Here is a 14,879-nt window from a genome sequence, read left to right on the forward strand (position 1 = left end):
TTTTTCTGCATCTTGGCATGCTTGCGTTGCACTACTGCTTCTCAATAGAGGCTCCTCTGGAGACATGTCTGAAGAGCCAGAACTCCACTTGCCTCATCCTTCGCTTTCTGTTTTTCCTCCTGCTGTCTTTTATGTTGTTTTCTTGGAGCCAGTCTTATCAATATTGATCCAGGTCTATGGAAGCCCACGTCTGTGTTGCTAATAGCAGGTGGGGATTATTTAGATATTGCTATTCCTTAATATTTGGGTACTCTGGAAAACTAAAAAAATATTATATGGATCTATTTAGGCCTGTTCATCTACACTCAGCTTGACAGGTTAATTCTTATAGTAGAGTCTCTTTGGCCTGGAAGAAGCTCTGCATCTGAAATTGCAATAAGTGTAGAAATGTTAATTGCTACAATCAAAAGCTTAATTGTTGTGGATTCTAAGCTCCCTGTGAAATGCAGAGTGCCACCATTCTATGCTGTTGTCAAGAACCAGCCCTAGTATGATATGTTAATCTTGTTCTCCTTGCTGAAAAGTGCTTGGGATCTCCTCCCAGTCTAAGCTTTTCCTGATGAACCCTTCTTTGTTCACCCAGGCTTAATCCTTCCTCTTCCCTACTCTGTTCCCTACCTGCCCCACTCATCCACGGTCCTCAGTAAAATAACCAGCTGTCCAAAAGTGCCCTAAGACTCTGCAAGGTTGTTTCCAACTAAATTTCACTAATGTACATTCTTTACCTTTTGGTACATTCCTTTCAAGACAGCTGTGTGAGAGAGGGCTACAGCTGCAGCCTACCTTTAGGTTGGGCCAAAATCTCTGTTCTAGCAGGGTGATATCAGCAAAGAATTTGGCCCCGAGCCTCTAACAGATAAGCCAGGGAGAACGCTGCACAGTCTTGTGATCCTTTTTCACCCAGACCATCCTACAAACACTATACTTCCAGTTATCCTGCTTTGCTTATATAAGGGGGGTGTCTAGTTGTTTCAACAGGTAAAAAATCAAATTAGGAAAATAGGCTGTATGTAGACAAGTAGGATTTAAATGATCCATTGGCCTGAACTACCTGGTGTTTTCCAACCTCAGAGCTGTAAAGCTTGGCTTCTCTTTGTAAACGATACTCTGTAAAACACGGAGCATTTGCTTCATCAAACTGTAACTCATCAAACCACTTTTTTATTCATTTTCATCCTGGTTTTCCTAGCTCCTTTGGCTAACGAAATACAAACAGTGTAATCAATAAAGCCTTCTCTTTTTTTTTAAAGGCACTCAAGAGCTTATGTAAAATCTTTGGAATTTGTTAGCATGATAACATTGTTATGCTCTCCTAGCTGATAGAAATATCAAAGCCAGCTAAGAATAACTCTGCAGCAGACAGAGGAGATTGGATTTGTTTCCTGGAATGAAAGCAAAAAGCATATATGCATTGCTCAGTTTTTAACAACTAAGAAAAAAATTTTAGCTGTCATGAAAATAAATGGACACTTAAAACTCCCATGTCCCCTTCTTAACAATGTCGTTAAATGAGTCAAAATATAGAGTTAGTTTTACTGGACATTTAACAGTCTCCAAGATTTTCCACATCTTTTTTTTTTTTTTTTTTTTGAATGCTGCGATTGTACGTGAAACTTCTGTTGCATACATCATTCTTCGAATCTTGTTATTCTGGTAGGAACTCCCAGTAAACTTGGTTTGCTAGAGAAGTTATCACGGGAATTTGTGAGGCTTTGAGTGTAGCCTAGGGTTTTCTAAAAATCAATCTTACTTATCTGGAAATTCATAAAATTGCAGTTTCCCATCACTTTGACCCTCCAAAATATAACGGGTTAACATTAAACTTCCCCTTTTTTCAAAGCAGAAGGTTAGGGTAAAACTCTGGGAATTTAAAGAGATGGCCCTCCCAAAGCCTGGCCAGTAAAAATTGCTGGGAATTGCACAACTTAATTTCCAACCACCACAAATTATGGTTGCGGGCAACTGGTATGTGGAAAGTAGTGGAAATACAAGGTTCAGGTGTTTGTTACAGAAGTGGCTTGGGTATCTCAGCCAGACTGCTCTGCAGTTAATTGGGTCTGTGGTTTTGCAGAGTGTATGAGTATGAACCTCTGATCAGGAAATGCAGAAGAGAAACCCCTCTTTAATTTTAATCAGACTGAAATATAATTATATGGTTTTATTTGCTAATGGCCTTAAAAATGGGCACTAAGTTTTTACAAAGAACAATTTAAAATCACACACCCCCCTTTTCTGAAAGATTACTCACATGATGCAGCCTTACCTTTCAGAACAAACACAGGCATTGCTGGTTTGTCAGCTTTTTTGCAAGTTTTTCACAAATATTGTAGTATCTGTATTTGCTTATAGACTAGTTAACCTCAGTTTAAAGAGCTGGAGAAGAGCAAGCCGAGTTTTCAAGCTTACAGGGAAAAAAACTGACAATCTCATCTGAGTTCATCCTGTATTCTCAAAAAACAGAATGCAAATTTAAAAGGAAAACTGTGTTGGTTTTTACTTGTTGGGTTTTGGTTTGGTTTGTTTTGGTTTTTACATTTATTTAATGTAACATTCTTTCCAAGCCAATTTAATGGGTTTTTCATAGGTTTTTCAAGGGCTGACTCATTTCCCCCCCTCAAGTGCTTTGGTTTGGCAAAAGTGACATGGTTTATGGGAAAAACCCTCAGACTGAATTCACAGGACCTGGGCAGAGTGGGTCACCACTAGCAGTACCGTGTCCATCGGGTGCTTTCACCAGGTGTCCACTCACAGTCTTAAAGCATCCTGACCATGGAGCACAGCCTGGATGACGAGGACTCTGACAACATTTCTCAAGTCCAGACTTCTGAAAACACAACCTAAAAAATGATGTCCTGGAATCCAGCACTTCTGGACATACTGAATTTAAGTACCTGTAATTTTTCTGTAATTCAGTTACCCATCTTCCCAAGTGTGGAGTTAAAATGTTGTGTGCCTGAGGAGAATATTCACAGAATCACAGAACGGTTTGTGTTGGAAGGGACTTTAAAGACCATCCAGTCCCACCCCCCTGCCCTGGGCAGGGCCACCTTCCACTAGCCCAGGTTGCCCAAAGCCCCGTCCAACCTGGCCTTGAACCCTTCCAGGGAGGGGGCAGCCACAGCTTCTCTGGGCAGCCTGTGCCAGGGCCTCACCCCCCTCACAGGGAAGAATTTCTGCCTCACATCTCATCTAAATCTGCCCTCTGTCAGTTTAAACCCGTGACCCCTTGTCCTATCCCCACACCCCTGATCCAGAGTCCCTCCCCCCTTTCCCGCAGCCCCTTTCAGCCCTGGGAGGCCGCTCTAAGGTCTCCCCGGAGCCTTCTCTTCTCCAGCTGAACCCCCCAACTCTCTCAGCCTGTCCTCACAGGGGGGGTTCCAGCCCCCTGAGCATCTTCGTGGCCTCCTCTGGCGCCGCTCGAGCAGGTCCGTGTCCTTCTGCTGTTGGTGCCCCAGAGCTGGACCCAGCCCTGCAGGGGGGTCTCATGAGGACCATGTCTTTGTCCCGCAGTTAGGAGCAGTGTGGGATGTGGAAGCTGGGTTGAAATATATATATACATATACTCTCTGCTTTCCATCACCATGTGCCTATGTAATGTCAGGTAACTGTAGTGTTACCATGGGAACGTCACTGTACCTGTGTACTTGGCACAGCCAAATCAAAAAGATGAGTATTTCTTTTAGGGTTTCCTCCTCCTTTAAGATTGCAACCTAACTTCTCACATATAGTTTGGTAAATATTATCTTCATGGGCACACAGACATGTAGAACAGGAAAAAGTGGGGCTCTAGCAAAGATAAAATCCTTCACCTAAATGAACAATACTGGTGTTCTTCAAAAAACTTTTGGGATCTACAGTAAAAAAACAAACAAACAAAACAACAAAAAACTCCAACAATCCCCCCAGTATAAGCCATCCTGATGCTTTCTGGCCTTTCCTTAAGGCCAACTGTTCCCTGGGAGCTAGGGAAGGGCCCGGACTCCAGCGAGGCCATCCTGCAGGATGCCTCCCGCCACCGAGTCCCTCTCATCGGCACACTCACCGCTCCTACCCAGCTCCAGCCCTCCAGAGAAATATTTTGCAACACGTTCTTTTGCGGCTCTTTGATCTGCGGGCTCCCAGCCTCAGCCAGACAGCGTGTCACTGCGGGCTGCAGCCTGAAAGTCAGCCCCTGTCCTGTAATTGTCTCCCGAGCCTTGCTGGGAGGTTGCTTATCTCTTGTTTTCCTGTTGCTTTTCAGCTTGTTTCCTTTCTCCTCCCTCAAGCCTTCTATTAACGCAGATCAATTAATTCTCACAGGGAAATCAGATAATCAAGCACACCTTAGGACTGTGTTCCTGGTGTTACCGCATATCAGTTTTCCTATGTTTAAGTGGCAGAGGCTGCTGGGAGGAAAGTGGAAATGTTTTTGTGACAAAGGTGGATTGAGATTGCTTAGCAGTAGGTGAAAGGGTTTTGGTACAGCAAGAGGCTAATGAATAAACAGGGAGAGGCATGTTATTTGAGCTAAATGACCATTTTATTCCAAAAATGCTAAATTTGGGTTTATTAGCAGGAACGTAGCTAGCCTATGTCCACGGCTGTGCACCAAACTGAAGTGCTCTTGCAAGGAGAAAAAAAAAAATTATTTTAATGAATCTTATTCTCTCGGGGGTCTCCCTCCTCCTCAGGGCTGTTATACCTGGAGAAGCTATTTGTGAAATGGTTTCCAGATGACAAAAGAGTTTAATTCCCCGCCTAAATGAGAGGGTGGCTGAATGCCTGTACCTGTATCAGAAATCACGGTAACTTTTTCCATGCCTGGTTTCCTGCTGCTTGGGAGGCAGGATATGAGAGAGCTGCTCTCCACAGAAACATAAACTCACTGCTTGATCTTAATCCTTGCTGTCAGAGTGGATGCTACTGGCTCCTGGTCCTGCAACTAAGTGAACTCTCCACAGCGTAGTGTACTGTACGTGCTGTTTACCCCTCGAGGAGCCATACCTTGCAGCCCAGGTGGTGTTGGTAGTCTACGTGTTTTTGTGCATTTTCGCCCATTACAGTATGTGATTTGGTCTATTTGGTATAGTCTTCTTTTTCCTGTACAGGTATCTAAAAGCATCAACCAGCATATCTAGGAGAAATCCCTATCACTGCTTTCAGACTAGATGTGAAATTCTCCTGCAACACAGTATTTACCTGGTCAGAAATCTGTTCCCTCCTTTTGCTCACAGAAAATTGAATAAGGGCTAGAAGGAGAAAAGAGTAAAAAAAAATAAAGATTAAAAGAACTAAAAATTGATTAATAGCTTCTTTTACTTCAGGCTCAGTTCTGAATTGATGCTTTGAGAGGTCCAACTGGTATCATTACTGTACCCTAACATTAAAAGGAGATGCACAGTCCTGCTAAGAGCTGGACTGAGTTCTGAAGAAGAGGAAACGTTTTGTTGCCCCAGCTGGCACCGCAGTTGAATGTCCAGAGTTTAGGCAGAGTGTGCATGGGATCAGCTGGGAAACTAACTCTGCTAAATTAAGCCTCTGTAGCCCCAGTATTTTATCAGAAATATCTCGATTGGGCAGTTGGGAAGCAATGAACCTACCAACTGTCTTGCTGTGGGATAGATATTATAGACATTTAGTCTATAGTTATTGTATGGCATGTTCTAAACATGATAATCATCTCCCTGGGTAGAGACTCAATTAATTCCTTGGGTGCTGGCAGCTTGTATATGCAATTTGGTGTATCTCAATGCAAAGACTTAATTAACCCGTGAAGCCATTCTTTTGTGTTGTAATAAACCCATAGGAAACCTAAAAGATGAATAAGGGCACACAACTAATTAAAACTGCTCCATTTTCTTACAGGTAAAGAAACCTGTAAGAAAACCGGTGTGACTTTAGGAGCTGGAAGTTAACATGAGAATTGGGGTTGTTGGTTTAGATTTACAGCTCTAAACAGATAAAAGTTTCAGGGGAAGTTGTTAATTTTTTTTTTTTTTTTTCCGAAACTTTAGGAAAAGCCATCTTAAAAGTTGGGCCAAACGCCACTCCTGCATCCCGAAACTTTTACCAACTTGCCAACCGCCACCAAGTGGTTTTGAAAACGGTGGGAGGTTATTTTCCGCAGCGCTTACATCCCATCCCTCATTTTCATCTGCCCGAGATCGCCCATCTCGGCGGGACTGCAAAAAAAAAAAAAAAAAAAAAAAAAAGACGCGGCAGAAATTCCACCGCAAACCAGGAGGAAAAAACAAAAAACAAAAAACAAAAAAACACACGGGGGAGCCACGGCTTTGGGGAGGGGGGTCCTCTGTGTGTCTTACCTGTAAGCGCGCTGGTAAAAAGCTGAGCCCCGCGTCCACCCCCCCCCCCCCCCGTCGGGGGTCGGATGCCTCCGGGGCGGCTCCGCCGCCCCGGAGGCATCCGACCCCCGACGGGGGGGGGACGCGGGGCGCGGCAGTGTCGGTCGCCACGGCCTTTCCTCAGGGAGCCTCATGGGAGGAGCCTCCGAGAAGTAGCTCCAGGCTCCTACTCCTCGGCCTTTTGTAAAGCTCCAGCCTTCGCCTAAGCTGCCGGGGGTCGGGTTTAGCGGGCGGGAAAAGCCGCTTGTGGGGGGGGGTGGGGGGGGAGGGATGGTGGAAACGGAGGAAATTCGTGTTGAACGGAGGGGGCTGTTGCGGTGGAACCGAGGATGACGGGGAAGAGCAAAGCTGGTGATTGTTTCCTGGCCTTGGTAAGTAGACACTTGTGAGGGGAAAGTTAGCCAAGGAAATAACAAAAGCAGTGTGCTGGTGGAGTCAGTATCAGAAATTAAAAGCTAGCTGTTGTTTGCCACTGCTTTTCTCTCTCAAGCGATTATCGCACTTTTTTTCATCTTTTTTTTTTTTTTCCCTCTTTTTTTATTTTTCTTAATTTCCCCCCTTTCAACAACTCTTTAAAAAGTAACACTTCTATCCAGCAAAATACCCTCCTACTCTCACAGCGCTGCCTGCAACCCCGGCAGAGGATTAACTCCCTTTACCCCCAAGAAAAACAAAAAAAACCCCACAACCTGAATGTTTTTGTGGCTTCTGCCATGGTTTGTGGTTGGGTTTCTACTCAGCCGGAGTGTCAGGCAGTGAGGAGACTTTGTATGTGCGTGGTTGATCGCCCTGAGAAACTTCTGGTTCAGGTTTACCAAGCTGGAATTTGGAAACTTTTTAAATTCTGCAGCAGTGACATCAGGACGTGACTGGGAGCCGTTCGAAAAGCTGCACGGTGGTGACGTTATGGGCTTTTTATAATGGTTGACAGTTATTGCTGCAAATATGCTTATTCATCCTGGGCAGGCATGATTTATACTTCTAACACTTTAATGTGGCTTTCTGTTGTCCCTCTTCTAGCTTGCAGAGGAAGTAATAATGTGGCACGTGTTTCAGTCCCCTTCAGTATTTTAATCTAAAATAATTGTATTTGTTTAATAATTTACCATAACTTTTAGGTTTTAATGTGAACACAGTGATGTTGAATACTCGGCGGGAAAAAAAAAAAAAAATCTATTTTACGGTTACGACTTGTCACATTGATGATCGATCTGGATACACGTGTTAGAAAAAGGGATCTCTAAGCAAGAAGGGTTGGGTGAGAGAGGAAGTCCAGGGCCCGCAGGTAACGTGTGACTAAACACCCTCCCCTGCCAAGATAACTCCTCTATCTTGTCAGGATTTCCACGAGCACTGCCAGAAAAGTACGGCTTCCGAAAATTCTTCTCCATCGTCACGCGTGCGGGTCGCCTGACGGGCACAGCGCTCTGGTCCGGCCGCTCACTTGGAGTTACCCGCAGGTTTTGCCGGCTGCTCTGCAGCTGGGTTCCTGGAGTTGCTTTTCATAGGTGGGGTACTGCTTTCAGGAAGTCTTTTGGAAGATGCTTTCACCCCTCCAGAATGCAGTTTCTGCGTTTGTTTTCCTTTCTTAACTTTCTTCGCACAGAAATCCGCGGTAGGAGCAGGGATGCCTCGTGGCTGGAAGCGCAGCCTTGTGTCGGGAGCCGGGCGTCGTGTGTTCACACCTGGGCAGCCTGTGGGAGATGCAGCTGGTTCCTGTTGCTCACACAGGGTGATGGCTGTCCCCTTCCTCGGGGACACGTGTGACCCCCTGGGCTGGGTTTGGCTCTCCCTGGGCACGCCGAGCACGGCCACCCCGCGTCCAGACCTGTTCTGCTGATTGCTTGGGTCCGGCTTATCTAAATCTCAGACACTGGAATAATTCCCCCAGGAGCCAGTTCTGGTATCTTGGTGGCAGTGCCTTTTTTTCTGTAAGTGTGGAAATGCTGCCATGCACAGTCCTGTACATCAAACTCGCGTGTCCCCTGTATGACGGTGACTTTATTTGTTTAATTAACGCATGCCAGTTCATCTCTTGGATACCTTCATTACTGTGTTTGTACAGCGCCCAGCTCAGCAAGACTCAGCCTGGCTGAGGCATGCAGGTCCTGCAGCGTAAATATAAAGGCACTTAAGGCATAGTTTCTCCTTCCGAGTACAGAAAGAATTTGAGAGATTTTTCCCAAATCACACACTTACATGCGTAAGGAAGTCTTTGTTGGGTTTACAAAGGGCAGCACGTTTCCCAGAACTTGGAACTTTTGACTGTGAGCGTGTGTTTAGCGGGTAAAATGTAAAGCCTTGGTTATAGCTGTGTGTAGTGACCGGGGAAAGTAACCAGTGACCCTCAGACACTGCTGTGCCTGAGCTTTTAAAGCTATTGCTGGTGTATGGGCTTGCCCTGTGGGGACATCATTTGGTGGTGTGGATGTCCCCTTCATCCATTGGGAAACAAAGCCAGACTTTGGGAGACAAAGACTTTCCGTTTCAATCTTAGCAGCTCATATTTGTCCTACATTTCTATTAATATTTAAATATTTTAAAATTACCTTACAAGAAGTAGTATGGAAAAAAAACCCAACACTAAAGGGCTTTGTTTTTAATCCTGTGCTGGTATTTTATGCAGCATTTATGAGTTGTTTCCTGAGCAAGATTAGTTTTAGTTTCTGATACGAGTTGTGTTGATTTCTAATCTGAGAAATAGCTTCTTACCTCCTGCTTTGCTAAATCATATTGAAAGGAGTCCCAATAATCATGAAAATACTTTAAAAGAACGGAAATACCAGAGGTGCGTAGAGTTAATATAGCAGGTTATTGTTGGATTTTCTACACATGAAATTTATTTCCATGAATGTAGCTAACATGAGATAAGATACAAAATAAAGTATGAAAAGGTAAAAATGAATATTATGAAGGAATTACTTAATAAAATGGATGAAATTTTATGAGGTACAGTGTGTTTGAATGAATGAATTTGAGCTCTTGTAGATGCTGCTAGATCTCTTTCTCTTGCAAAGAATTGCAGTGTAAGAACTTACTGGAAATAGCAAATGCTCTCAATATTTTTATGATGTGATTAATTAATACTTTCTTATGCATGTGTAAACTGAGGCTCAAAAAATTGATTATTTGGTCCAAGTTATTACAGAGCCAAGTATGAAATCTACAGGATTTTGTCTATCAGCCTTGCTGTACCCTGTGAGCCACATCTCGTTTCTTGAAGAAAACAAAATAATGGGTGATGATAGTGCTGAGAGCTCAGTCCTGCCTTGTGGTGGTTGGTGTCATTTTCCAGAGATTTCTGGAGCATGAGCAGGATCTATAAATCTTACCGTTATCTCATTAAAAGCAACCAAATGTTTGGGAGTAGGAGATAGCAGGGCTTGAAATGCTTATTGGTTTCCCTTGGAGTACACTTGGAGCTGTTGTTGACTGTTCAAAGGGAGCCACATCCAACTCTCCTGATTGGAAAAACGTGGGCGGGGAGAGTATGCCAAGACCCGTAGCTGCCTTCTGTCTCCAGCACCAGTGTCAAAACATTTTAAACCTTCAGGATAAAATTAGGTTTTTGAGGTTGGCATCTCAGTGATGTCAGTAGGAGAGCAACAAACGGAACCACTGGAGGACGTAGCCCTTGCTGGGTTGGTGCCGAGGAGCTGACCCTGCTTGCCTCTGTGTCCCCGTGTGTAAAGCTGTGCTTTTCTACATGTTTTAAATACATTTTGTGCCTTGGTTTGAAAGCTCCTTACATAGACGGAGGAGATCAGACCTTCTGTGTTTAAACAGAAGAAATTCCATAGTTTTATGCAGTAATTTCTCTTTCATTCATTGATATTTAGTGACAAGTATGGGTCAGGCTTTGAAACTTGCTGTTTGCGTACGTGTTTTCTAACAGTGACTCGGAAAAATCTCTTTGCAAGCGTAAATAGAGACTTTAAAAGTGAAATTATGAAACTGAAGAGGCTGGATGGGCAACATCTTTCACTTGCGACACGCTAATAACAGCCTGAACCCCTTGGTCTTTGGGCTGAATTTAGTGAGCTCGCCGCAGCTGTTAGTAAGCAACTGCTTGTTAAACTGTGAGGTATTTTCCTTTGAGAAGTATTTCAGTCATGCTTGTCATAAGTAGAACTTGGAAGTCATTTTAAGTATATCCTCCTCCAGGCTTGACCCAGAACTCAGGCAATGGAATGGAAAAAGCTCATGGCCTTTTTACAGAGCTCGATTCTTGAAACAAATTGGCCCGAAAAGTGACTTGCTGCCGAGGCCTTACAGCAGGGACCTTGGTGGCAGGCGCCTGCGAGGCGAAGGCGGTTGTGATGCCCAGGAATGTCAGTTGTGGAACTAGTTTGAGCAGCTTTTGGATAGCTTCATTGTTTGTGCCGCACAGAGCAGGGTGGCTTGGCAGTGAGCAGCTTCGCCATCACCTCCCCAAGCCCGAGTTTCGAGTTACGTTGTCCGTAGACTATGAAAATCGCTGTCTGGGAGTTCGTCCTGCAGCAGACGTGGGTAGTGGTGGGCAAACACTTTGCTGCTCACCGGGTTGGAGCACACCAGTACAACAGCTTCAGTTGAAATTTTAGCTTTTGCTGTACTTTATGATCACAGGAAAGACCCTTCATGCGCGGTCAGTAGCCAGAATAAGAACAAAATCTGCGGTTTACTCCTCAGGTATGTAAGGAAGTTGCAATGTCCTGTCGTCAAAGTCTAAACCCTTAATTTTAAGGCAAAGTGAACATAGCTTTTGCTATAAGTCCATGCAACTCTTAGCGATGAGTGGAAACGGGTCTTTTTATACTAATAAGCCAGAGGACTTCAGAGCTTGTAGACATCTTTGCTCAAAGCTTCCTACAACAGGCTGAGTCCTCAGGTGTGGTTAAACCAGAGAACATGTGGACAGGTAATTGCTTAGTATTGTAATTAGATAAAAATAATACTGTAAGTTTAAAAAATAATCAAACGTTCTAGGTCATCATCTGAGAACTGCACTCGGTGCGGTGGCTTAGTGTCGGTGTAACGGAGGGGAGAATGCCACTTGGCTTGTCAGGGATGCCATGGACAAACAGACTGCACTGAGTGTGGAATGATGCTGTGAAAACACTGGAAATGAAAAGCAGAAATACTGGCTTACAAAGGATCGCAGGTGTAATTAATTAAAAATAAAATAGAAAACAAACTTGACAAATTATTATTTCCATATGAATGTGTTACAGAATCCTTCAAATAAGATATGTGAAGTGTGAAGTTACTGAAATAATACTGACATTATTATAGTGCAGTTTAACTCTTTGTTCTTTGAAACAAAATTAGTTTATAATAGAGAATCATACTGATCCACTGAATTTTCAGTTAGGTAAGGAAGTAATTGTCTAGTGTTAAATTGTCTGTGATTTAGGGACTTTTATTTTTAAGCTGAAATCCCAAAGTTTACACACCTCTGCTCAAATCTGTCTGTGTGAGACACCATCCATCAGTGTACGGGGTTGTATTCACTTGGTAGTACTGGAAACAGCATGGGCAGAAGGGTGTTCAGGAAAGCAGCACCTCAGAACTGAGCCAGTTGGGTGAAATTGGAACCCCAATTAAAAGTCTTATTTTATGTTTTACAAAAACCATGAGGATTTCAGTGAGTTCCAGGGAGAACTGACGCTTCCAGGGCTCTGGTCTCTGGGTGGCCACGTGGGAAAGTCAGGCTGCGGTAGGCAACAGAAACGTTGTTTTCAGGGTGCCTGTTAAAAACAAACTTTAATCCTTATTGATTCAAGGGTGTGTTTCTGAGTTGTTTTCTTTTAGCCGTGTAGTGCTGACACTCGGCTGCGCCCTGCTTTCCCGGCTCTGGGACAGGGCTGGGGGTCTCCCCGCCTGTGCTCCCTGCAGCACCCGGGACACCTTGCTCTGAGTCGGGGCTCCCGCTGAGGAGCCCCCACGCAGCTCCGTGGCAGGTGAAAGCCAGACTCAAGCTCCCTGTGTGTTACGTGGTTTCTGAGCAAGGGAGTCTTGCTGTTGCTGTTGTTCAAGCAGTAGCTCGTTTTCTCATGTGCTTTTTAAAATCAGAATCAAAATGCGGTTGATTTGCTGTTGGATCGTAGGATCTCATTGCTCCTGCGGTTGTAACACAAGACAGAAATCCAGTGACTTCAGGCCAATGGGACCGGTAGAGCTGTGCACAAAACCAACTTAAATTAAACCCACCGACTTTCTCTGCGTTCCCGAACACACAAGTTAGCATACACATGCTGAAGTCCAGGGGTTCAGACAGCCAGATGACAATAGTTCTGCAATAACTCAGACCTCTAAGGCTGCCTTTTTCCATGTCTTTTCTCTCCACAGCCCTTCTGGGCCAGGTGATGATATACAGTTGGCTCCTCTCCTCGATCCTTCTGAGCAACCCTTAGCTGTTTCTGCGGCGAATGGAAATGTTGACCCCGTGGATGCTGCTGAGCTGACTGCAGCAAGGTATTGTACAGAGCCATTGCAGCTGGAGCGGCGGGAAGCAGCTGCAGGCTGCTCGCTGGTGCGGGCGGGTGGAGGACCACGGCGGCCTGTGCTAGCCAAGAAACTGCTATCACTCTCCTTGGATGGATATATGTCTGGTATGGCCGGTTGCTGGTGGGTTTGTTGAGTCTGTCTCTAGTCAGTGGAGCATCTGTTAGTGGAAATCTTTACCAGGATTTAAATCTCCTTCTGTCAAAACCTTCAAAGGAAGATGCCGTTTACCTTTCCCTGGGATGGAATCACTTTGGCACATGTGAAGGTGCAACAGCTACCTTATATTTTTTGAGATGCTTATAATTTATTTTTTTTTTTATTAGTACAAGGTAACTGATCCTTTGGGCATTTTCTTTAATTTTGAGAAGTTCCTTGATAGTATAATGCCGATTATAAAGCATTCAGATATCTCTGTTGGACTCTGGGCTTTTTGTCTGCTTTTACTTGCCCTGAGAAGGGAAAGTGTTGCTTTATTTGTGCTGGTGGCCGTTGGATTATCAGGATCTGAGGGTGTCTGAGTTTGCCTTAACTGCCAACAGTAGAGGAAGCCTTGTCGGGTGTGTTTACCCTTCAATCGTTGTGAATTCAGTGGAGTGTAAACATACACAATATATTTAAGCTAGCATTAAATTGGTTAGCTGAAGTAGTAATAATATGCTATCAAAGGGAGAAAGGAGCTTGTGTGGTTTGCTCAATCCACCTTAAAAGCTGGGTGACTTTGCTGTTTAGCCCATACTTGTCTTCCATCCGTCCCCAAGAGGCTGGCTGAGTGAATCTGTGAGAAACAAGTTTTTTCCTACAATTGGGGTAAGATGATCTAGAGAAGTTTACAACCGGAAGCTAATGATGTGGATTTCTTCCAGTTCTTGTAAGTTTTTACTCAGAGTTGTGTTTCTTTGTTTTTTAACAAATGTAATTGGGTTACTGATGGGTTTTTGTGGATTCTGTTTTTTCTTGCTAATGGGTTGTTGGCCGTAGTAGCAAGGCAGTTAGAAAAGAGTGAGCAGTAATTGAGGTGGAGCTATGAGCTACTTTCTGAATGCGGACAAATGGAGAAAGACTAACACCAGAAGTGCCAGGAAGATGTATATATGGTCTCTGGACTACAGTCTGAAATAGAAGACTCTCTTGCCCTTGGGGTGATAGTTTGCTGTTTGTAGGGGAAAAGGCACAGAAGCTATGATTAAATGTCACCTTAGGAAACATTTAGGAAGAGCAGTCGAGTGTTTTAATTTACAAACCTCATGAGTTCACACTGTTCACATTCTCATTTGGATCTGGATTTTCAAGTTAATTATATTATACCTTTTCTTTTGTTCTACTTCATAACTTCTGCCTTTAAAATATTTTTATTGTTAATGTCCAAAAGTGAGTCTCGGGGTTCCTTGCTTCATCCCAGTTGCGAGTGCTGGTGCTGAGCTGTAGTTAGCCCATACGGGGTGGCTGAGCCCAGTAGGGCTGAGGGCACACAGGCTGTTGCATCAACCACAGGATCTGTCTCTTGTTTCCATATCCTGACTTTGAGGAAGGTGCAAGGATTTTGCAAGGGTTCGGTGTAAAAAGTTGCAAACCAGGTATATTCAGTGTGGAAGTAGGTAGTTTTTTTCAGTTCCTGGAACAAAGGAAAGAGAGAAATGTGCTGTGGTCAACTGGAGTGAAGCTGCTTGCAGGTGGTTCTCCTGTGTTTGTTGGTTTGAATTTTTTTGTACACTTTTTTTTTTTTTCTTTTACTCTTGTCAGAATTGTTTTTGTTACTCTTTTATTTTGCATCCTTGTTCAGCTTTAGACATAAAAGCCTACCTGTTCTCCTTGTACCTGTCTTTCCTGTCCAGGCTGTTGTTGCTTGCCAGCTTCTCTGTGAGCCTTGCAGAGGTGTTCCTTGGTGTCCCCATAGAAGAAACAAAGCAGCTCCCACGTGTGCCCACCCGCAGATGCAGCTGGTGGGCAGAAAAGGGGTTAATATCAACGCAGCTGGGCCCCTGCTTTTAGCTCCTGTGTGAAACAGGCATGGTGCAACTCTATTCCAGCAGTAACAAACACGCCCGACTT

The 14,879-nt window shown here is 44.2% G+C and overlaps 1 protein-coding gene across 5 annotated transcripts in view; it reads left to right on the plus strand.

The window, feature by feature from the left end:
- Nucleotides 1–14,879, plus strand: part of TACC2 (transforming acidic coiled-coil containing protein 2) — a 138,529-nt gene that overhangs the window by 37,244 nt on the left and 86,406 nt on the right. For all 5 annotated transcript variants that reach the window (XM_074907890.1, XM_074907895.1, XM_074907898.1 and 2 more), the window contains one exon: nt 12,672–12,797. In XM_074907890.1, the coding sequence (XP_074763991.1) occupies nt 12,672–12,797 (126 nt within the window). The remainder of the gene's footprint in view (nt 1–12,671; nt 12,798–14,879) is intronic.

Source organism: Athene noctua, chromosome 5 (genome assembly GCF_965140245.1).
Source record: "Athene noctua chromosome 5, bAthNoc1.hap1.1, whole genome shotgun sequence".
Classification (NCBI taxonomy): Eukaryota; Metazoa; Chordata; class Aves; order Strigiformes; family Strigidae; genus Athene; species Athene noctua.